Source organism: Vigna unguiculata, chromosome 1, assembly GCF_037176805.1.
Source record: "Vigna unguiculata cultivar grain cowpea cultivar isolate G323 ecotype 2 chromosome 1, ASM3717680v1, whole genome shotgun sequence".
Classification (NCBI taxonomy): domain Eukaryota; kingdom Viridiplantae; phylum Streptophyta; class Magnoliopsida; order Fabales; family Fabaceae; genus Vigna; species Vigna unguiculata.
Window position 1 is genome coordinate 41,196,171 of NC_140792.1, and position 24,363 is coordinate 41,220,533.

The window sequence follows — 24,363 nt, forward strand, 5'->3', positions numbered from 1 at the left end:
TGGCCACTTCTGAAGATTTCTATAAAAAATTGCAAAACTAACACTCTTTTACAGAAAGAGAAAAAAAAAACATTACCATTTTCATAATTATATATGAAAACAGAAAAGCTAAACATTTTCTCCTGTCAAACATGAGAAAATTAAAAAAAGAAAACAATTTCAAGGCTTCGCGTAATTGAGATCGAAGCCGAAAATAAATCCATTGACATAAAGTAGCATTCCTCTTACAACATTTCCAAAAGCAAGGTTGTTTCCTCCATTTGGAGGGATGTCTCGAAATATATATACAATGATATTAATTATAATACACTACTAGTTATTTATCCTTTGTATCCTCAGCCAAAGCAGAAGCTTTGCAGATAGGGCATAATTTCTTCACAGATAACCACTTTTTAATGCAGCTCACATGGTAGTCATGTCCACAAGTTTTAAGTGTCCCAACATCGTCCATGTTCTTGTACTCTTCCTGTAATTTTCAATAAACCTCGTGAGCATCCCATTATTGTTTATCCAAAAACAAGTAAAATATTTACCATTACCATTAATGCGAGAATAAAAACATACCAGACATATTACGCAGTTTCCTTCGTCTTGACTTTGCTCAGATGAACAATATATTGTTTCCGTCAAACATTTGGAAAACATGTCCTCGGAGAGTCCTGTGTTCACATTGCCAATCCTTTCACCCAGTGCAAGTAAGTCCTGGCCAAACCAATCATTAAAAATAATTAGAAATTTTGAAAAGTCACAGTATTAATTGTAGCACAAGAAAGCTGTAATAAATATATAATCACCTCATAACTCATGTTATCTATGTCCATTCTCATTTCTCGGTGCTGATCAAGCATATTCCTGGAATCATACACCGATGCACGCTCAACAACCAAGAAACCCTGAAACCCAACAAAAATACAAGAAAAGAAAATTGAGTCAGCCAGTACTAGTAATACCAGAAGGAACAATTTCGCTGTTCTCAATGAATGTCTTGTAACTTGCTCAAAGGGATATATTAAACTAATTTAGATTTTGCTAATAAACCAAACATCCCTATTTAACGCTAACACTCGTTAATAGAGTGGATTTATGTCCAATTCAACCTTTGCATACCAATTCATATCATACGGTAAAGATTGTCTCATCCTATATACTATAATTTATTAATTCTCCAACACACCATCTTGAGGACTGAAAATTGGAGTGGAAATAAATATTTATAGGTGTTTCAGTAACAACCTAACAACAACAAATATTATTAAGATAGTATCTACTATCATCTTAAAAAGTAGATTTAAGATTTAAATCAACCTTACGTAATCTTCTTGTAAGGTAAGAATTGTCTTTACTTATATACCATAACTCATCATATATGGATCTCCATCATTGATGCACAAGAATAAACATGTCGTCAAAATTCCAGAAATTATACACGTATATATTACCATCAATACTGACACAAACAGTAATTCCTTGAGATACTGGCAAAAGATACCTCAGAAGCAAACCGTTCGGCAAGACCACTCTCCTCAGTCAATGTGCGATATCTTTGACTCGAAATTCTTGACCTCCCATTTCTATCACCATTCCGCCAGCCAAGGGTGCTCAATGGCCTTGGATGTCTAGAAGAGTAACTTTCAGCTACCATAGGCAATCCTTCATCCAAAGATGTCACATGTCCCATGCGCAAGCTTGAAGAAGCCCCAAAAGTTGGAGTGGATCTCTGAGAATAGTTGCTTTGAATTCCCCTAGCATTCTGAGTTTGATTATTTTGAAAACTTGGAGTAGGAGCATGATTTCTGCTTGTACCAAATTCATGATGGAAATACCCAACATCTAAAGAAGCATTGCTAACAGTAGCACCACTTCCAACAAGGAAATGGCTTGTCTCAAGACCAAAAGCACTTGTATCTGCATTCCAAGTCGGCTTTTTTAAATATAAAGGCAAAAAAAATGGAATGCGTATGTATTGATACTGATATTCATCAACCGGAAACTAACCTGGTAATAAAACCCTTCCATTAGCTGAAGATATGTTCATTTGGCTCCAATCCCTTGTCAATGTAGAAGTCTGACCAGAAGCATCCACCAAACTAGAATGGTCTACTGGTGGGAGAGTAGGGTAGGAAGTGTGTGAATGATTAGTAGTGGATAAATGGGTCCTTGATGGGTGGGAATCCAAATCAAGTGCGGAGCGGCTCCTCACATTCCGCAAAGAACCCTCACCCTTTATTGAAAGGCCAGTACCTCTGAATGTGGGTGTCATAGTAAAATGATCCCAGGGCATATATTGAGAATCAATATTTGGCTTATCCTGCCATAATTCCGAAGATATAGGAAGATCAGTTGAACTTCCAGCATTGAAGTATCTACTTGTACTGCCTCTCTCGTAGACTGGAGAAATTCCAGGGCTCTTACGCTTGAGAGGGCCTTGTCCACTTCCCATTGTAAGATCAACAAAACTACTATCAACATGAAATGTATGTCTGTCATAATTGGAAGAAGAAGGTTGGTGTACGTGATTATCTGACACTGTAAAGAATGCTCCAGCATTAGACGAATGCACAAAATGATCATTATTAGAAGTGCCTGATGCATCTGGCTGATGAGGAGGTACATCAATGTTGTGACCTGAGGATGCATATCCATTTGACCTTGTGGAAGAGTTCCAATGAGAGGGGAAAGAAATGCTATCTATAGACATATTTTCCGCAGGATAAATAAAAGAACCATTCTCTGAAGTGCTAGTTCTACCTGCAATAGTGATCTGTTTAAATGAGCAATACGGAGCTGACGCAATCAACTAGGCTAGTTTCTTTCTTTCTTTTTTTTTCTAAAACGGACTAATGAATCAAATAAGAGTAGAAGTGAGGCGTATATAACATTACCAAGGTGCACATAGTGTTGATCAATGTGCATATGATTCCAGTTCTGGTCAGGCTCACCCTCAAACAATGGAGATGTGTTATATACATGCCTATGCCCCATAATTGTCAGTTGGAATCTCTACGTGTCAAAATAGACACCGTAGTTGACTTAGATCTGCAAATAATTCACACTACCTGCAAGTCAAAAGAGCAAGCATTAGAGCTGAAGAAATTTAATATCAAAACTAAAATTTAACAATTAAACAAAGCTGCTTCCAAATCACAACAACAGAGAAAAGCTTTAACGAGACTGTAGTGTATGCAATAATACTAATAAAACAAAAATATAACTGCTATTAGATACTCGGTGACACCTAAACTATTCCGATTAATGTGTACCATATATTTCTCATATAAACCTATTCAAATTAATAATGTAATAGAGAATCCACAGCATAACTGAAAGACTTGCCTGGATGCTAAATTCAATGCAGACACTAACAATGGAGATTCATATTGCATGTAGAACCATAAGTAAATAGAAGATATGTTGATCAAGCACTGTTGAATGTGATCAGCATGTTTGGATTGGAGTTGAAAAATTTTACTTTGGGTTTTGGAGTAATTTGAGTAACATTTAGATACTTTTATCTCAGATTTGAATTCAACAAAATGAAGGATGTTAGGACGATATAAATCAAAAACACTTCGTAATTACTGAAAAAAAGATGTGCATATTTTAATAAAATATTAAATAGGAGGATATAATACTAAATTTTCGAGGTATTTTTGTCAACATATACAAAGTGTTTTTCCTACTGCAAAGGCAACAAAGTATTTTGCCTGAAATGCCAAACATGTTTGCACCACGTTTGTAGTCTTTTTTAACCCAAGCATGCTTTTGGACTTGCTGGTAAAACCAAACATGCTCTTGATCACTAGGAAATATTTGCATGCCCAGGGGATGGGCAATGGAGAGAAGACACAAGAGAACACATGCATACGAATATGTGAAAAGGGTAGGGTCAGAAATCACAACTCCCACAGGTTTTGTTTTTTTCTTTTTTAAGTAAAAGTTAATAGTTATCACAAACTGCAAGTAGCGCGTCATGGGCAAGAAGACCAGGAAGAATACTACTGATAGCACAGCAGGACAATAATACCCAGAGATGACATAAAATTTATAGATCAGAATAATTCTCCTCCTCAACCTTCCTAGTAACTAAAATTATATCTGGCCAGCCTTTTCTTTTCCACTTCCAGAATATACAATAATACAACAAACCACCACAGCTACTTCCAAATCATTAAAAAAATCCATCAATTTGTCATACACTATTCATGAGGTTTCACCATTTCAATTCAATACTCTCTGGCCTTACAAAATGACCCCCAGCTGAACTATTTAATTTTCCTGAGCAAACAAAAAACTATTTCATATATATGCTTTCTGGTTACAAAATTCAAGAGTGTGTTTAATAAGTAAAGAGGACAATGCTCACGTCATGTACTAATATCCATAAAATGCCATCAAATGGCATGCATGAAAACTGAAGCAAAAATAACGGCCATTCAAATTTGGCCAAAAGAGGAGAAACAACTCAAGCAATTAAATCAGGAGAGAAGGAAATCATAATCAATCTTAGGAACTAGCCTCTAAACACTAAATACTTGATACTCATGGTATCCTTAACCGTAATTAATTACCAACTGCCCCAAAAATGTTCACTCACTTGAAGCCACCCATGCCTCTATCCACTGATACAGAAGGAGCACCTTCTAGTCTGAGGCAGAAAACAAAGACGACGCAAAATAAAAATAAACATATGGGGAAAAATGACATAGCTGAGATTTAAATTAGATGATGGATCCTCATGAATATCAGAAAGTGTTAGGATAGACTAGATAAAAAGAGGAAGGATCGAAAAGTAGGATGACTAACAAATCAGATATTACCTGGGTATGGTTTAGCAAGTGTTAGAAGGTGTTAGCATTTTCTACTCTCTTCCTGCACTTTAAAATAATTATCAACAATGCACAGGCATTGAGCACATAGGGAAGTACTCTTATCTATGCCCTCTAAACAGTAAACAGGACAAGACCAAAGAAACATAAACAAAATTAAGTAAATCCAAGGAACTAAAGAAACCACAGAACATTTCACTCCACGGTCTTTTTTATTGGGAAAAAAAATCAAAGCAATTTAGAGTGAAATTTGCTTGAAGAACAAACTTAAAGATTTTTCCTATTAGAGAAGTAGAGACAGAGAGACAAAGAAACAGAGAGAGATGTATGTCTAATACCATAGCAGAAAGGTAGAGGAAAGTATTGATGAAAGCATATAAAACAATCGGATAAAAACTGTTTACAACAAAACAATAATTTTAAAACGAGAAATATCATTGAAGAGAATATTATATTTGCAAAACTGTAAACCCTTGCATTAATCGATATTATATTAAATAGAAAATATAAAATCATTCATTTATAAGCAGAAATTCAAAAGAATCAAAACCTAGCTTCCTCGGGAAAACCAGAAAAGGCATCACAAAATTTGTTACCTTTAATAAACCATGATAAATCAAATCAACTTTAAAAGAGCTTGGGCAAATGAATATCAGCATGCATATGATAATTGTATATGTTAGTGATCTCACATGTTTGGTTTTGCTTAATTTTACACAAAATAGCTTTGCAGTTGAAAGCTCTGTCTTGAGAATTTTTTTATTATAAACTCTTGTTAGCACAAAAAAGCACTACACCGAAGGTGATAATAACTCAATGGAGAAATATTACTAAAATGTTAATTATTGAAGATGTCAAATATCAGAAAATAATATATTAGACATTCAACAATTTTAAACTTTAGTTTCAGATTTCTTTAGAATTCAAACACTATCCAAACATCAAAACAGAGAATCAGTCATTATGTTTTTCACGGTTAAATATTCTACATGATATTTTGTGTTCATCTTTCAAGCTACATCTTGGGGTATATTGGGGCTTTGTTTAGAAAAAAATGGAAAATTTTCATATGAGTACAAAAGCTTCAGAGACAGTAGTATGGGATATCTCCACACAGAAGTTTTCTGTGTACCAAAAATAGTATTAACAATTGAAACTCCTTGCTAAATCCAATTCTAATAAAACTCAATTGTTTGTCCTGTGAAGACCATTCATTGCCCCCAGTAAAGCATGACAATTAAAAATTAGGATGTGCAGGCTTTAACACGGAAGTAAAATATTTTCCATTGCCCTTAAATAGGTAAAGCAAAAGGAAGAGTGCCTGTAATCTTGTTAGGCTATCAACACCTTGACTTGACATTAGTTTCATATGATTCCAGAACATTTATAATCATGAGTGAAGATGATGTAACCAAATCATGCCTATCAAACAGCTTCCATGCCAACGAACTCATAGGTTCACGTCAAAATAAAGAATTGTCCATTATTACACCAATCCCAACCATGAATTGTTGCATTATTGGAGAAACCAACTGTTCCCAGAAACCAGAAAACTGAACTGACATAGAGGGCAGTCTATGTCATTTAAGAGAGTAAGCATATCACTACAGAAGCCTCCTCCATCTATGGTATGCCCTAATGGTTCAACACTGAAGTCTCCATAATCCATGTTAATGTGTTGTGAGTGCTCTATGAAATTTGTACTTCTTTACTCATTATATCAGCCCTCACTAAGCAACCACTTCCGTAACAGATTCCATATTAAGAGAACAAGCACTCGACAAGAAATTCTAGAAGTTATGGGCAGATAGTGCTGAGGTTTACTGGCATCCATATGTTAGCACTTCAGAGCACCAATTAGAACAATCACAATGGTATATGACATGTTCCATCCTCCCTAAATTTCCTGTAATAGCTCACAGTGACAGCTTGCATCACTAAACATTAGATGTGACCAGTCTATTGCCACAATATGCTCAGAACAATAGCTATGGCATTTCACGCTAAACAACCATGCAATACCAGAAGAAGGATGACGATGACCTAAAAGGACACAATGCAGCTGATCAAGGCCTATACAATTCTTCCTAACTGATATTCTTTGGCACAATATACCTTCTTCCTATATGAAATTTGGCTTACAACACTCCATAACTGCGGCATACAATGGTCATACGTCCTGAGTATATTGAACATGCCAAAGTTGTCACCCTCCAGTTCTATAGTCTCCCCGTTAATCCAAGATTGAAAAGGACCTATAACACCACGTGCAATTCAGAAAATGTAATGGAATATACCAAATCAAGAAATCACCCACTTCTGTAACCTGCACAATGCAAAGGCAAAACCAATGTTTTGCCTAAAATATAATATCGATAATAATGATAATAATAATAGAAGTAGTAGTGATAATAAATTTAAAGTTTAAACCCATAGGTATATAACTCTGTGTGTGTATGTGAGTAAATAAACCTTATTTTAAAGGTTCTATGAAGGATTACTTATTATTAAAGGTGGGAAAGAAAGGGCAATGAAGGAGAATTTCTAATGGAAGTGCATCTCACCAGAACATGTAGAAATAATGATGTACAATACACCAACAGCACCAAGAAACCTGCAAAACAAAACACCGTCTGAACCTAATCGATTCTAGGGAAATTTGACAAAAAGCAGACCAACAATATCCGAGAAAGCATCCGATATACTGTAATTATCAACAAACAATTACTATTCAGCATCTTAGTTTAAGTTACAAAGACAAAAATAAAAATGTATTAAATAAAAAAAGTATATAGATAAAACCATTATACTAAAAGACAAGAACTTCTCCCCTGATGACATATAAAGACAACAAAACATGGGAGAAGCACAGTGGAGAAGACTTTCCCATTCTTACACAAGGCAAGGGAGTAAGTCGGAACTAAAAAATTGGGACATAAGCAAATGCAAAGGAAAACGGCGTATATCATGTGGTACAAGCAAATATCAATGATCCATAATTTTATCCTTTCTTCTATGAAGAGATATTTAGTGAGAAAACTTTCTGCGATGTCTGTCCATCATTAAGCAGCCAAAACAGACAAAAACGGATGATTTAGGCCCAGTTTGGAGTATCATCTTCATAAGCAATTGTAGAAGAAGAAAAAAGGAAAGTAAAATGGATTAAACTTCTCCCATAAGTTAAGATCAATTTATGCACCTCAACTTTATGAAAAGTTGGATGAGAGAACTTCTATAAAAGTTAAGTACGTAAGTCAATTTTAAAGAGAAACCCAATGTATTTTTCTTCTCATATAAGTGATTCTAAAGAAGTTCATCCTAGACGGGTAACCCGCAACACTTCAAATAGGCTCAATCAATATAACTAAATGCAGCAGGTATGAAATATAAACAAAGAAAAATCTACTCCACGATAAGATTCTTTAACCAGACCAGAGGTCCACAATCACATGGCTTTGTAAAATAACAGCTATGTCGTCCCACCACATTCGAAGATATACATTTTTTTCTTTATTTTTACTTTTACACATACTACAAGAAGTAGATATAGATACATCACATATATTAAGATGAAGACACATGAACTCGGATGTTTTCTGCCAACCTCGCCAGACACTTGATACGCCTCTGTCACGCAAGCCAGGGAAACACGAAACACAAACAACCAGAAAAAAAAAAAAAAAAAAAAAAAAAAAAAAAAAACAAGCCAGACTAAAAAATTCGATAAACCGTATAAATTCCCAACGGAAGTCCAAAATCCTCAACCCTAATGAACAATCTGAGGATTAGCTTGAAGACAAACTTGTGGCAGAAACAAAACAAACCGCACACACGGAAAAACTGAAAAATCGGCTTGAAGATGCATCGGAAACAAATCAAGAGGAAGCGAAAAAACGATCAGAAAGAAGGATGAGGCGAGTTCATACCGAAAAGAAAAGACGAAGAAAGCGTACGATCGTGAACAAGATTCTGACAGAAGGAGGGAAATGAAGGTGAGACTATGGAATTTATAAAGAATAATTTAGGAATCGGAGAGGAAACGGCGGCGTTTGGGTGAGGATCGTAGAAACGCAAGGTGAGAGAGTTGCAGAGGAGAAGGAGAATCAGAAGAAAGTTGTTTGTTTGTTGAGAGAAGAAGACAACGAAATAAAGCGGTAGCAGCAATAAGAAAGAAAAACAAGAGGAGGAGAAATTCCCATTCTCTCCACCACCACCACCACGTTTCTTACCAGTTACCGACGCAATCTGTATGCTATGCTTATATTAATTGATGTTCAAAATTAGTTTAGTTTTTTCAGTTCTCTTTATTAAACTAATCAGCAATTAATGCTTCATTAGGTTTAATATTTGAAAAATTGGTTTTGATTAAATTAAATATTATAATTTAGGTATAATTTAGTTATTGACTTAAGACTTAAATATTTTTTTCGTCCTCATTTTCATAATTTTTGTTGCGGATGGTCCTCAATTTTACCAAATGTTTAAAATGGTCCTCGTAGTATGTGTTGAGAATGATCCTCATTTTTATTAAATGTTTAAAATGGTCCTCATTTTCGCAATTCGTGTTTAATTTAGTTCTTTTATGTGACGCTGTTTAAATCAGTAACGGAACACTTTACAAGTTGCATGGTTTGTATTACATTGTTTTGGGGTATATTACGTGTATTGTACATGTATAGTAATTAGATATTTGGGGATAAATAGGTGAGCTAGGGTTTATTGTTGAACCATCAACATTGTACGAATTGCTACAATACTGCTGCCTCCAACAATTACAACCAGAGGTAAAGGAATAAGATTGCAACAACTGACCAACTGCCCAACAATTCATTTTCAAATATCTAATTACTACCCTGTACAGACCCTGTGCAGCATACGTAATAGACTCTAGTACAATGTAATACAAACAATGTCACCTGTACAGTAGTGCTCCGTTACTGATTTAAACGGCGTCACAGAAAATGACTAAATTAAACACGAATTGTGAAAATGATGACTATTTTAAACATTTGGTAAAAATGATGATCATCCACTACGAAAATAAGAACCATTTTAAACATATGGTAAAAACGAGGATCATTCGCAACAAACATTAAGGAAATTAGGACGAAAAAGGTAACTAAATTTTTATTTATTTTATTTCCATGAATTCTTTAATGATTACATTATTATGATGCCGTGATGACATCACCCATAAGAATGTTAATTTTATAACTGTCATGAAGAAGTTAAAATAAAAATGTAATTTATTTATAAAAGAGTAAAATAAATAAAAGTATTTTAATTGTGCATGCTAAAATAAATGAAAAATAAAAAATAAGTTTTTTTTTTTGTTTTCAATATGCGGTTGTACGACTGTTTAGAAAAATTGTATATTAAAATAATTGTCAACTACTTTTAAATATTTTTTTGTTGTCAACTTGAAATTTCATTTCTACGGAAATGGGAGAATGTTACAGAGAGGTATGAGGTTATTATTTGCATTTTTTAACAGTGAAAAGTTCCAGATTACACATAAGTTAGATCTTGGGTTTTTTTTTTTACTTAAGAAAACCTTTTCTATTTTCAAAATTTACTATTTTTCACGCACGAAATTATATATTTCAATTTAGAGTGTAATTTTTGTCCAACTTCACTTGATTTACAATTCTATTTTAAAGCCGATTCATCAATTATTTTCAACAACTAAAAGTTAATGTTAGTAAAAATTAATAAGTACAACAATATTTAGAAAAAAGATAAATTATATTTATTTTTTATTGTAAATTTTGCCAATAATGATGAATGTTATGGTAGTTAAATAAATATTATTGTAAATTACAAAGTAGTGTAAATTTACTTTGTAATTATAGAACAAGTTATAATCAAGTATTACCATAGTATTTAACCAAGTTCACTTGTTTATTAACATATCACATGAAATGATGTTGCATGATGGTTTTTATTAAAAACATGTAAGTGGTTATTAAAAATAAGAAAAAGTTATTTGATTTTATTTAATAGTTTTTATAGAGATAAAATGGTTTTAATAAAATTTAATTTTTATATTAAAAAAATGGTGAAAAGTAATATTAAATGGATGTAAAAATATTTTCGTGTCAAATACCATTGTTCAAAAAATTTGGCACGTTTTTTTGTCTCAAATTATTCTGGCCATGACATGTCGACACAATGCTTCATCTCTTATTAAAAAACTCAAAGCATTTAACTCAAAAAAGTAAAATTCTTTTTTTTTTATTCTTGGATCCCTCGTTATTTTGATCATAATGTCAATTATAAATAAAGGGAATGAAGAAGAAAAAGAACATTTTTACTTTAAAAATTGACAAAAATAACGGACCTTGTTCACAAAGAATAGTCAAAAAATGAGAATATATGCATTAGTTTTGGTTTGGCCAATGCCTCCGTTGAAAATATCTCTATAAGAAGCATTAATCAGAAAGGTTCCATTTTTTTTATCAGCAAGAAAGGTTCCATTTACTTTTTCGTTTGCGAATTTGCAATGTGCTTAGTGGAATACGAATTTAGTTTTATCAAACCAAGAGGAACATATTTGAGTTTTTTTTTTTTACCTATAATTTCAACAAAACATCCCATAAATACAAAAGATGCGTGTCTAGTTTCTGAATTTAGATTTTTTACTGATTTATTTGGTGTTATTTTTGATTGGATATTAAAAATACACTGTATTAATATTTTAAATATTTTAAATATATTTTAAAATATTAAAATTAGTGATAATCAGTGTATTATAAAAATATAAATTTATAATTTCTTTGTCCTCCGTTAAAAAACAAATGCATTTTTTAATGTTAGCCACACCATCACTATTTACGTTGTATTTGTGGGTGGCTAGCGTATTTTATTGACCCAATCCTTCAGCTACTTTCGCAATAACTAAAGTTTGGAAACGACTAAAATCAGTTATTGTTAGGGGGACTACTAACCCGTCCTACTAAATTCAGTAATTAATTTAAAGTATTAAAATATCTATTTTCAAATTTAATCAAAAATAAAAATTTAAAATAAACCACAACTAAAAAATCAACTGAGATATCAGCTATTGATGGAACGATTTCCATCAGCAAAAGTTGAAAATTTTAATGTATGGTGAGAAGTTTTGGACTTTAATGCAAAAGTTGAAAACTATGTTATTTTTTTCTTTTGATAATATTTTTCATATGATTGATTTGAAGTTCACTTTTTAATATTGTATCAATATCAGAGTTCTTAATTAGAGTCTATCCTAATGAGATTTATTATTTGTTTGGTCCATTGTAATATCTGATATGGAAAGATTTATTGTTTGTTGGGTCTATATTGTCATCTGCTATCATACATCTATCAGATCATCTGTTAATGTCTAATCTCACATTCAAGATGTATATGTTTCGACACAAAAATGTGTGTTGAAGATCCACATCGATAAGATATGTTCATAGTATATAAGTGAGTGTAAACTTCGTCTTATAAACTGAATTTATAAATTTGAACTTAAAATCTATTTCTTAATATTATATGATAAATTTAAGACTTTGGGATATCACATAACTTAGCAATCAAAATTTAAAGTGATGTCTAACCCCAAACTCTAACATTAACCTATTTGAGAAGTTTTGGAGTTGGTGGTGAACTTCAATTTCCAATCAAAACCCCATGAACACTATTTCTTGGACCTTGGAGGGGTTGTGGTTTTGTGCCATGACAAGAACAAAATTGTACAAGATCATGACTGTGACGAGGATCTAAAGGTAATGTAGATAAATTTATTTATCTTTATTATCAAGTATTATTGTATTGGAGAGGTTGATTGGTATGACTTGTGATTCAAGTGGTGGATTCCTATCTTTCTTGTTGGAAAAACAATCTATGTTTTTTTCCATGCCAATGACTTTCGTGTTTAGACTTTAGATTTAATTAAAGTGATGGTTGAGAATTGAGAGTGAATGAGTAATTGATGGCAGAGAAGCTGCAAAAGTTAGAATTTATGAGATTGAGTCTTAGAAAATTTATGGTCACATCCTCAGGTTTTTTTTCCTGGAAAGTTCTTTTGGTGGTAGTGTTTGTCTCAACATATATCAAATACAATTATTGAAAAGGTAAATTTAAGAATTTCATGTTCACAATTTTGTACGAGTTTTAGAAAGATATTTTAATGATGGGAAATCTTGTATTGATTAGAGATAAGATAATTTTATATTATATTATATAAATGAGATGAAAATTTTTTCTTACAATTTTATGAGATTGATTTAAACCGTTATTACTTTTTTCATTTGTGTGTTTATTTTAGATTTTAAGTAAATATAACTTTTTTGTTCAGAAATCATTAAATATTAATATAAAACATGTTCATAAAAAACATTTTTTTAACTAATATTGTTTAGCACAAATAATAGTGATTTGTGTCACTTAACCAAATGATGTAAGATTTAAGTCACATTGATATCACTTTATATATAACAAAATTATGTGGTATTTTCATGTAAGTCCTTAAATACTAAATAAACATTTCACGAAGATCAGATTCATAAATATTACATTTCTAAAAATGTCATTCCTAAAAGGTATATCATCAAACAAACGTCTCTTCTAAATCTATGAAATTTCTCTTTTCTATTTCTCAAATCAAAGAAATATAAATTTTTAATATTTTGGCGTTTTCCTCTATTTTGATAAATTCAAACAAAGGGGGGGGGGGGGGGGGGGGGGGGGGGGGGGGCAATGATTGAACCATGGATTTCTCTTACAATTTTTCTTTTTATGGTAGAAGTCATTATTCTATAATTAGTTTAACACACGAAATGAAAATCCTAATTTTTTTAGTTCAAGATTCATGTCATCTATATAAAAGGATATGAAGTTAAAGTTTTCAACTAATTCAAATTGATTCACGTACGAGCGAGATATGTGCTTGCTTAGGTAAGTAAGTGAACTTACATATATATATATATATATATATATATATATATATATATATATATATATATATATATATATATATATATATATATATATATATATATATATATATATATATATATATATATATATAGATCTGTGAATAATATTAATATAATAAATAAATTATTCTTCTGTGTCACAGGAATAAATTGTATTTATACATGTATATTACGCAATGAGAATTTTTAAAGAGTAACATTGATTAAGAAATTTAGTAGCAGTGATAACAAATATAAGTTGACAATGTTTAAACATCTCTTCCATCCAATGAAATAAGTGCACGTTTGAATAATTGTTTTTTTAAAAAAATATTTTGATACATTAAACTCATTTTTGAACAAGGATAATTTTGGTTTTTGTTGGCTTTTGTGTGAATAGATGATGGAAATAAGAAATTGTGAAAGGAAAAAAAGAAAATAAGAGAAGTAAAGTGAGAATTGAGGTTGTTTAAATTACGAAAAAGAGAATGAAAAGAAAAGTTTATAAGTGTGTGATTTGATTTGAAAGAGAGGAAAAAGGTGATAGTTGATTGGTTATGATTCACTTAATATTTTATGTTTCTGACTAGATGATATACGAAAAATTAAATAAGTGTACTTAATTTATGTAATTGATGTTCCATGAATTACATAAATAAATAAAAAAACTTTTGTAATGTATAATTCCATGAAATTTAAACATAAAACTGTAATTTTAAAAATTATAATAACTTTTACTTCAAAAGCTAAAGTTTAATTCTAATTTTATACTCTATATTCTAAACATATATTAAGTATTTTTTTTATATTGCAAACCATATCTTATATTTCTCATTAAAAAAAAGTCAGATATTTTTATAAACAAAAATGTCAGATTTCATTTCCCATATAATTAAAACTATTGTCGAGTTTATTTATAAACATGAAAATGAAAATTATGATTCTTGGATGCTAATTTTCTTAGATTGGAAATCACCCTTTATTTTTATTATTATTATTATTATTATTATTTTGATTGAAAGAAATCTATGATGCACTGCTTAGGTTACGTCAAAAAAATCCGTACTCGCAGGTATCTGTGGATAAAACCCGCAACGGTAGGAAACAGATATTTAAAATGAATATCCGCTACCCGTAGATACAAGTATTTTTTATACATGCATGTTAATGGGGCGGGTACGGGTATCATAGTATCCGTATCCGTGGATACTCATACCCGCTAAACTTTAATTCAGAAAATACCCTTATATATATATATATATATATATATATATATATATATATATATATTAGTAAAAAACATTATGAGTCTTCATTTAATAATGGTGATCGGATTCTTATCCCATAGCGGAGTAGATTACTTCCAGATACATACTGGGGAGGCATTGATGTGTCTCCAAGACTGGTTATGGACCAACATGGAAGGTAATTAAATTAACACTCTTACTTAGATATTTTAATTAAGTGATTCTTAGAAATTTGTAATGAACTTCTTATGTTTTTAGGCTCTTCTAGATTAAAATTGGACAACATGAAACTTTATACAATGTTGCAAGGAGTGGAGATTGATGAAGTTAGTAATTTCTTTAATATTTCATTGAAAGATAAATTACATTATAAATTGTTAGCGATTTTTTATTTGTTTATTTTTGAAGAATCAATCAGAGAGAGGGGACTTATTGATCAAAGCACTAATTATGGTTAAATATTTGTTTTTTTAAAATATTTTTGTAAATACCCGCGGGTACCCATGGATATCCGCAGATATAAAAAAAATAGGTGGGTACCTGCATAACGGATACCCGGCGGATATGGGTACGGGTACGAGGCGAATATTTATCCAGCGGGTAGAGTACGAGGGAGCTACTACATGCCCCGTTGACATCCCTAGGTCACGTATTCATGTTTGACACGTATCGTATCTGATACTTTACCGAATGAAATATCTAATTTATAAAGTCATAGTACAATACAATAAAATTGTTGAATAGTGACAAATTTGAGTGAAAAAATAATTAATCACTATATAGTGACCAAATTGAGAATTAGAATAGTTCAAAAAAATTATAATTAGACTTTAAATTGATAATTATAATAATTTTAATTATGAATTGATTTTTAAATTGGTCACTAATATTAACTACCAAGTTTTGGTTACTAAAATAATTTGTCTCTAATTAGAAAATTTAGATTCACATATTAACAATCATACAATCATATATTTATTTGTTTGTAAGAATTATTGTACATTTTTCAATATTCATCATCATATATCTATCACGTATCTTATTCTATGATTTTGAAAATAATCAAGTATCGTGTGGTATCTGATACACATATCGTATCTGTGAATCATAGAAAGAAATTAGGTTAGCAGTTTCTATTATTCATTTTCCATTTTCTTTTTGAAATTATTATCTTGATTTTATTAAGATTTTTTTTTTGCATGAAAACATATTAAAAGTGTAAACAATTTCTTAGTACATCATTTCTTTACTTTGATCTTGACAATGGTCACTGTGTGAAACATGAAAACAGTTAAGAAGTTGGTGTTTATGGTTGTTACAGGCTGGACGGCGTTGAGTTCAACAAAGGGATGGAGGTGTAACAGTGGAGTCTACAACACTTACTAACCAATATTCGGAAAAAGGAAAAAGTTCCGAAGTAACAACACCAGAGTCACGCCATGAGTGTCATCGACATTCTCACCAGAGTTGATTTCATCTGTAAAGAGTACGATAAATACGACGTCGAAAAACAAAGGGATTCCAATATCTCCGTCGATGTCGAAATCGAGGCCTTACTTCAGGTCACTCTTTTCAAATTCGTTACTAAATTCATGTGGGAATCTGTACCCTAATTCATGACATTTTTGAAACTTTTAAATGTGTCCAATGTGATAGTATGTAGAGTCAATCTTGTGCAGACAGCAGAAACCGCTTCCAAGGAGAAAAGTAAGGCGTCTACTGTAGCTATCAATGCCGAGATTCGTCGTACTAAGGCTAGGTTGTTGGAGGAGGTTCCCAAGTTGCAGAATTTGGCTATGAAAAAGGATGGTTCTTCGCTTTCTCTGCTTCTTGGTATCATTTGCACGGTGCTCTTTGTTTTGTTTTATTTGACTTCTGCTTTTTTCCTTTGCGGGATTCTGTTAACTTTTTTGACTTCGTTATATGCATTTTTTACGATTTAGGTGAGAACCAGGAATTGCATTCATTGCATATGATATCTGTTCTAGTTCTGATTGATTAAATTAGTAAAGTATTGTAGTTGTGAATAGTGAATAATTCTGTAATTGGCACTTTCATCTGAAGTGAGGAGTAAATTGATTATTTATGCAGTCATCGAGATTTCTAGATAGGAAAAAGATACTTCGCCATCTATTTTTTTTTTTTCTATTACAAACAGATGACAACTCACTTTTAATAATATAATATTAAATTTAGAAATTTAACGAAAATGTAAATTAAATTATTGAATGAAAAAATTAATAAAAATAGTTGTAGGATAATTGTATAAAAGAAGTGAGATTGTCAAGATATCAGCTCTAAGCTAGCTAATCACATGTTATCTGAAATGATAATTTATTTAATCTACTTGAGGTGCTTTATAATAAAATTTGGCAATCAGAAGACAGATTAAAGGGAAAAAAATCCAATTTCTTTTTCACCTATCCATCTTGGAGGATGAGGTAGGTTTGTTGTTGATTCTATATGTAGTTTTCACTATTTCCAGAAAATGTTGACTTATTTTATTTGGCATGTATGTTTCTCAATAGTTCGACTGTCCTTTTTTCACAATAATTGACATACTGGCAGACAGATGTTCAAAATTATTGATCAGGCTATACATTTTTCCAATGCATGGTACAATGTATAATCGCAGGTAAAGGGGCTTTCATCACAAGAATTTGCTGCCCGTAACGGTTTGGTTCTTGCATTGCCGGATAGGATTCAAGCTATCCCAGATGGGACCCCTGCAGTACCCAGACAAACGGGAAGTTGGGCAGCTTCTTCCTCACGTCCTGGAATTAAATTTGATTCAGGTAATTGAAGTGATCCATGTCTTATAGTGATTCAATCGTAGTGGTTTATAAATGGGAGACTTTGTAATTGATGGTCCTCCATTCAATTTTGTGTATCTTGCTAATTTCAGATGGACAATTTGATGAAGAATACTTCCATCAAACTGAAGAATCAAGTCGATTTAGGCAGGAGTATGAAATGCGTAAAATGAAACTGGTAAGTAACTTTTGGCTTTGTGACCAGAGAGACTGAATTTTTCTAGCCAATGTTGTTCCAGAAATGGTTTCATTCAAATCTCGTTATATGAACCATTCTTAGGATCAAGGTTTGGATATGATAGCCGAAGGATTGGATACTTTGAAAAACATGGCACATGATATGTATGAGGTCAGTTTCCCTGTTATGTTTGTCTTTATTCCGTTGTGCATATATGCATTCCCATGTTTTTTTTTTCGCATTTAAGCTCATTATTTATGGGACAAGTGCAGGAACTGGATAGACAAGTACCACTGATGGATGAGATTGATGCTGAGGTGAGATTTGTCAATTTCTGCCTCTACCCATAAGCTCCAAATCATGGAAATCATTTTTTTTTGAAACTAGAATTAGGAAGTTGAAGTTAACAGGCCACTGATTTTTTTTTTTATTTTTTTGTCTTTATAGGTGGACAAGGCATCTTCCGACCTTAAAAATACCAATGTTAGACTTCGAGACACAGTGAACCAAGTCTTTTTGACTGAAAATCTTATTCTTAAATTTTCATCAGTTTCTAATTGCGTCAGTGATGAATTTTATGTTGAATCTTATATAGTTTTGGTATTCGTCCAGCTTCAGTCCAGTCGAAACTTTTGTATTGATATTGTTTTATTGATTATAATTTTGGGAATTGCTGCCTATTTGTACAAGTAAGTCGTACCCCTTCTCTTTTCTCTCAGTTCATATATTGTCTACTGCTAAGTCTCTGTTTACCTGAATACTGGAAATTTGATAGCGTGGAAATTTTAAGGTTCATATTTAAACCTTTTTGCCCTGTAAACTTAAACATCTGAAGTTAGAAATTGGTGCATGGTTTCCTAATATAAAAGCATTCTTTACACGTTCCTTTTAGAGGGCGTTTGTTCTTCATGGTATGAAGTTCATTCCTAAAATTGATAATTGGAAATAGATTCTTGGCATTCGAAATATAATGTGTTTGGTTAACAATAGAAATTCCTGGAAATACACGTTCCAGAGAATATATTTTGCAGTCCTCAAATTGCCCTCTATTATAGAAAATACTATTTAAATACTCCATTTTCAAAAGTTAATATAGATTAGTGTTTATGTTGAAGTATTATTTGAGAGGAATCAATCTTTTTAATATGCAGTACTTTTCGTTCTTTTACTTATTTTTTATATATTTATTGCTTGGTAAAGACGTAAAGTTACCGGTAACATCAAAATACAAAATAAGAAACAATATTTTGGTTACTTTGTATTATTATTATTATTATTATTATTATTATGATTATTATTATTATTATTATTATTATTATTATTATTATTATTATTATTATTATTATTATTATTATTATTATTATTATTATTATTATTACTGCATGCCGAAGATAAATAATTACTGCAGGAGTTATGACACAAAAATAACCACATCGGCAATTATTCTGTAACATAGTCAAATTATTGTTACAAGATTAAGCATAAAAGAATGTAAAGTTAAGCTACCCTAGATGAATCATAACTTACATTTGAATACATGCCTACCATACGGGAAGTGGAGTGTCTCTTGAGAAATTTATGTGGGAAATACGTGGGTATTACGTATTTTAGAAGTTTTGAATAAAAGTTTTATTCCCTTTACTACGCATGGAAATGCATCTTTCCAGACATACGTGCGGGAATGAAAATCCATTAGAACTTGGGGACCTTTTTTTTTTCCTGATGATAACTTATACCAGGAAATAAATATTTTTTTAAACTTCTTGTAAAACCAAGGAATCTTTATTTCCTTACCTGTACTCATGGCAATGCACCTTTACTATATACATTATTCCCAGCGGCCACTTTACTTTTTTTCTGATATTCAACTTTCACGTATCTCTTTTCGTTGTAATTCATACCAAGATATCCTTTATCTTTATCATAATAAAAAAATGTTTCCCCAACTCTACTGGAATTCTTTGCTTTAATTGGGAGGAATTTTTGGTCTGCATTATGTTTGAATAGGCATTCCTTTGAAAACAGAGGAATATATATGTTTATCTAAGGCTTCATTACATCCGAGGGGAGAAGCCCGAAGTTCTACACAAGTGCATCGATTATAAAGTTATGTTGATGGATGTTTCTCTAGATTATTTGCTGGTGTTCTAGTTAAATAATAAATAGTGTATCAAATACTTGTGTATTTGTTTCACTTTCGCTATGGCTTACTGCATAAGAACTTGTATAGTAAAACTAGAACTATAATTTGAATTGGTTATTTTCCAACTTCTCTCAAAGGAATTTCTGACTTCTGAGAAGTTAGTAATGATACCAGCAGATAAAAAAAGCTTAGCTTGGCTATATATACAAGGATCTTGTTGACTTTATAAGAGGGAGTATAAATCTCTTTGATTTGTTAGTCTTGGGGCAATAATGTCAATGTATCTTTTACAGCGTCACTTACATTCACTTTAAATATAAAAGAGCTACTGTGCATTCAATTTCAAATGTAATGTTGTTGAAAGATATTGTGTCCTGATACTACACACATATATGAAATCCTCAAATTTTTGAGATGGTTACTTCTTGTTTCTTTCCTGATAGGATTGGTGAGATCCTTAATATATACGTGTTTGAGAAATTTGGATTCTTTACTATGTTTTTATATATCATTCGTCTGTATTTTCAAAATACACAGGTAGATACGGATTTTAAAATTTTAGAATATATTAAATTTTGTTTTAAAGTATCATCGTTCCGTTATTTTTAATGTTCAGTAAAAGAAAACACTGAAACACTCAACAATTCAACAAAAAATTTGGACTCGTGTTTGAGATGTTTTTTACTAATCTTGTGTGTTTCCTTTTTCTTCTTGGATACCTTCACTGACTTTCTGTGCTCTTATTGCAGTGTGCTAAAGAAATGATACGGCACAGAAGACAGATCATCGGATCAATTTGTATGGCATATCTCTATCTCTTGTATTTTCTTGGTACTATCGTGGTGTAACTCGTATCTGTTTTTTTTTTTAAATCAATATTTTGCACTTGTTCCTGCTACTTAAGAGATGCACTTGTCCTTTATACAGACTCAAGATGCCACTAAATTATGTCACAGTGCGAATTTGTATTTGTATTGACACTTGTGTATAGCAAATTAAGATGGATTATCTATAACAAAAAAAAACATTAATGCCAGTTTTTATTTTACGAATATTAAACCAATACCTTTAAAAGTTTAAAGTGCAGCATTAGACAGAGACTGAAGAAGGTGTTGCGTTGTTTTCTTACTCCCAAGTCTTCATCAGGTGGCCGGCAAATGATTCCTAATTGATATTCATCCAGAAAGTTTGCAGGCATGCGTGGTTGTTGTAGCTGAACTCGTCACTCCACATGCAAGATATTTCCAATAAAACTGCACCATTCAGACAAGTAGCAATATGCCAAATTAGTATGGATTAATAGTAGTAGTTAAAACTTATTTAATATTTTTGTTTTCATGTAATATTGTTATTTTAAAATTTTTTCTCAATTATATCTAAGGAGTAATGCTTAAGTTCATAGATAAGAGTACTTTTTTTAAATAATAAATTTGATTTAGGAAATTGAAATTAGTTTATCATATGGAAATTTTCACTCCATTATTTAGTATATTTAGGGTTAGTTGCATAATATATTATTTAAACTTTTATCTTGCATATTTTTATTTTGTCAAAGATTTCATGTTTTTTTGTAAGTTATTATCAAATTATTATGATATATAAATAGATATAAATTTTGTTTTTCAAATAAACTTTTGTTAGATTGAATTAAATTTAAATTTATTTTCTAAGATAAAAATTATGTAATAAGTCGTGTTAAATTTAAAATTCTTCTTTTAATATATTTCTATTTTACTTTTACTTTTTAGGTGTTTTATACATGTGAAAGGATATTCTGAATGAAATCACACTCCAAATAGCATAATAGCACAGTTATATTGGTCTGCTTTGCGGTCTATGTGTCCAACATGATTTTATTTTGTTTTATTTCTGCGTAGACCTAATATTGGTGTTGTTGAACATATAAGCTTTAAATAGACAATATTTATGATAGAGAATTTACATAAAAACAATAAACTTTCTTAGGATTGTTCATGATTATATCCAAGTAAATTCTATGTATTATATGGTTGAGACTTAAATTATTTTTTATGACTGTTGATTATATTCATTCTCTTAATTTATCTTTTATTCATTTTATTTTATGCAAAAAATTTAACCATTGATTTACATATTCATAAATATTTTTGAATAGAATTTGATATATAGTTGAACTTAATTACATTGGACAGAAGAATATATTTTCAAAACTGTAGTTTTCCTGTGTAGAGAAAATCTTCAGAACGTTCGAATAACATTTTTATCATACATGAAAATAAGACAGGATTGGCAAATACTTCAATTTCCATAAATTAATTTCGAAACATGATACAATCACCAACTCAATTGCACCATATATGATGCTACTTTTCAGCTCTCCACATTTCTGCATACTGAAAAAAAATAATCACAATGCATGAACAAAACCCAACTGCATCTTTTCTTATTTACATACAGAATTCACTGTCGTCTTCCCATGCACACAAAAAAGCATGATCTCTGAACAGTTCATGCATATTTCGAAAAGGCTACGATATTAAGCTCTTGGGGTTGTATGATGGAACTCCAGTGTTCCAAGTTATTAAAATTGTAGTCTTTGTTCAGATCACGCTCGAGTTTTTCTTTCCCAACATCAAGTTCTTCGCTTAGTTTTTTATTGAGTGAAGCATACAAGTCCAACTCCTTCTCTTCAATGTTTTTTCTCTTCAGTGGATTAAACAAACCCTGAGGTGTCATAAACGGTGCTCCAATTATTACATTCGAGTTCTTATTATGCAATGAAGCATATGCTTTTCCATCATCATTACAACCACAGCCCGAGCCTGAGGCTACGCCAATAGAATCAGACACAGAACTCTGAGAAGCGAGAATATAAGGCAACATTGGATATTCATTATGCACACAATTTTTGGCTGGTTCAGGATTTGAGTTCTCATTCATCTCTTCAAAGTGGGTTGGTGCTTCATAAATAGAGTCTTCCCAAATGCTTCTTGTGCTGCTAGTTTTCTGTCGGACCCGGCACAGCACCCACTCATCCAGCTGCAGCACATGGAGAAAAAACAAAAACAAGTTTCAAAACCTGATATATTGTATCACTTTAGCCACAAATTGTTGACAGCACCCACTGGTTTTTTTACACATCTTGTACAAATTTGCCCATATACTATGTAAAAAAACCTAGAAAACCACTTAGAATATGGAAAATTGAAATCATGCTATTGTTGACATACTCTCATGGATCCTCTTTGCTGTGGAATGAAGTTCATGGAATTGTGCAACCTGTACTCGTGCATGATCCAATCAGTTTTAGATCCTTTTGGTGCTCGACCCTTGTAGAACACAAGGGCCTTCTTCACTCCAATATTCTTCATTCCACATGAAGAAAAAATGGGTCTGTCAGTGCCAGTAGCTTTCCAATAACCAGAAGCAGCTGCTCTATTAGGCCTCACTCCATTGGGATACTTCCTGTCTCTGGGAGTAAAGAAATACCATTCATCCTCCCCAAACAAAGCCTTACCTGTTCAAAATTCAAAACCTATATTACTTTAAGATGAATAACAACACACGCTTTATCTCACTGGATGAATAATACTTTCCAGAAAACAATGAAACAAAAACTAAATCACTGCAATTGCTAACACAGACTTTGGAGCTCCCATGGATTATACTTGTAAAGATCTATTTCTGCTATGAATGAGGCAGGAAGAGGTGATGATGTCACTTTGTTTCTCAGATAGTGAATGATCAGCTCTTCATCAGAAGGGTGGAATCTAAACCCAGGAGGGAGTTGGATTTCTGAATTACCATCTTTGTCCATGAATATAAAGATACAATGCCTCTGGAGGAACAACCTAGAAAATGCATCAACCAGTTGCCGATATTTTCGCTCAAAAAGGGTGTAAGCTTGAAACTACTGTGCATGGTGTTTATATATATATATATTGCTTGGTCATGCAGACAGGGATAATTATTCTATAATAGGTGTGGGGAAAGAGACTTTGAAAGCAACGCGTTTGTCCCATGTTGAATGACCAACATACTTCAAAGGGTATCTATAATTTCATCAGCAAGGTTGCTTAGCAATTTAGCCAAAAGATTGAGTTCTGGGTGGCAACAAAATCAGGTTGAATCATACATAGGATACAGCTCGGTTTGAGGCTTCATCAAAGGCAAAGTTTGTCAACTTTCAGCTTTAAATTATCAATATTTCTAAATCAATTTGCTAATATGTCTCA

General features: G+C 31.7%; 3 protein-coding genes across 13 annotated transcripts; 1 reads left to right on the forward strand and 2 right to left on the reverse strand.

Annotated features, from left to right (window-relative positions):
• Positions 1-157: 157 nt before the first annotated feature.
• Positions 158-9,057, reverse strand: LOC114185733 (RING/U-box superfamily protein). Of its 10 annotated transcripts, XM_028073638.2 has the most exons (10): positions 8,753-9,056; positions 7,391-7,440; positions 4,818-7,152; positions 4,595-4,645; positions 2,883-3,056; positions 1,996-2,748; positions 1,490-1,905; positions 795-893; positions 565-702; positions 158-466 (listed from the first exon to the last, which is right to left on the reverse strand). In XM_028073638.2, the coding sequence occupies exons 5-10, from the start codon at positions 2,980-2,982 to the stop codon at positions 317-319; spliced, it is 1,656 nt and encodes a 551-aa protein (XP_027929439.2). In that variant the 5' UTR covers positions 2,983-3,056; positions 4,595-4,645; positions 4,818-7,152; positions 7,391-7,440; positions 8,753-9,056; the 3' UTR covers positions 158-316. The 10 variants fall into 10 exon arrangements, with proteins under 10 accessions (XP_027929439.2, XP_027929488.2, XP_027929448.2 ...); XM_028073687.2 differs by lacking the exon at positions 4,595-4,645 and having other exon boundaries at positions 6,942-7,081; XM_028073647.2 differs by having other exon boundaries at positions 4,595-7,081.
• A 7,229-nt stretch (positions 9,058-16,286) lies between these two features.
• Positions 16,287-18,780, forward strand: LOC114190898 (syntaxin-71-like). 2 transcript variants are annotated; one of them, XM_085667078.1, is made up of 7 exons: positions 16,287-16,577; positions 16,695-16,818; positions 17,649-17,810; positions 17,921-18,006; positions 18,109-18,177; positions 18,279-18,323; positions 18,454-18,780. In XM_085667078.1, the coding sequence occupies exons 1-7, from the start codon at positions 16,455-16,457 to the stop codon at positions 18,697-18,699; spliced, it is 855 nt and encodes a 284-aa protein (XP_085523204.1). In that variant the 5' UTR covers positions 16,287-16,454; the 3' UTR covers positions 18,700-18,780. The 2 variants fall into 2 exon arrangements, with proteins under 2 accessions (XP_085523204.1, XP_085523203.1); XM_085667077.1 differs by having other exon boundaries at positions 16,438-16,848; positions 17,651-17,810.
• A 3,634-nt stretch (positions 18,781-22,414) lies between these two features.
• LOC114196146 (NAC domain-containing protein 2-like) lies at positions 22,415-24,031 on the reverse strand. The gene is made up of 3 exons (XM_028086700.2): positions 23,774-24,031; positions 23,359-23,645; positions 22,415-23,167 (listed from the first exon to the last, which is right to left on the reverse strand). The coding sequence occupies exons 1-3, from the start codon at positions 23,943-23,945 to the stop codon at positions 22,637-22,639; spliced, it is 990 nt and encodes a 329-aa protein (XP_027942501.1). The 5' UTR covers positions 23,946-24,031; the 3' UTR covers positions 22,415-22,636.
• Positions 24,032-24,363: the final 332 nt, after the last annotated feature.

What these genes read in the sequence shown, in the direction of transcription:
- LOC114185733 (XM_028073695.2), bottom strand. Translation starts at nt 2,982, where the DNA reads ATGGGGCATAGGCATGTATATAACACATCTCCATTGTTTGAGGGTGAG. An exon ending in TGGAAGGGTTTTATTACCAG is followed by an intron (nt 1,906 to 1,995) that starts GTTAGTTTCCGG and finishes CTTGGAATGCAG; the next exon opens with ATACAAGTGCTTTTGGTCTT. An exon ending in GAAACTGCGTAATATGTCTG is followed by an intron (nt 467 to 564) that starts GTATGTTTTTAT and finishes TGAAAATTACAG; the next exon opens with GAAGAGTACAAGAACATGGA.
- LOC114190898 (XM_085667078.1), top strand. Translation starts at nt 16,455, where the DNA reads ATGAGTGTCATCGACATTCTCACCAGAGTTGATTTCATCTGTAAAGAG. An exon ending in TGGAATTAAATTTGATTCAG is followed by an intron (nt 17,811 to 17,920) that starts GTAATTGAAGTG and finishes TGCTAATTTCAG; the next exon opens with ATGGACAATTTGATGAAGAA. An exon ending in AAATGCGTAAAATGAAACTG is followed by an intron (nt 18,007 to 18,108) that starts GTAAGTAACTTT and finishes AACCATTCTTAG; the next exon opens with GATCAAGGTTTGGATATGAT.
- LOC114196146 (XM_028086700.2), bottom strand. Translation starts at nt 23,945, where the DNA reads ATGGACAAAGATGGTAATTCAGAAATCCAACTCCCTCCTGGGTTTAGA. An exon ending in TAATCCATGGGAGCTCCAAA is followed by an intron (nt 23,646 to 23,773) that starts GTCTGTGTTAGC and finishes AATTTTGAACAG; the next exon opens with GTAAGGCTTTGTTTGGGGAG. An exon ending in AGCAAAGAGGATCCATGAGA is followed by an intron (nt 23,168 to 23,358) that starts GTATGTCAACAA and finishes CATGTGCTGCAG; the next exon opens with CTGGATGAGTGGGTGCTGTG.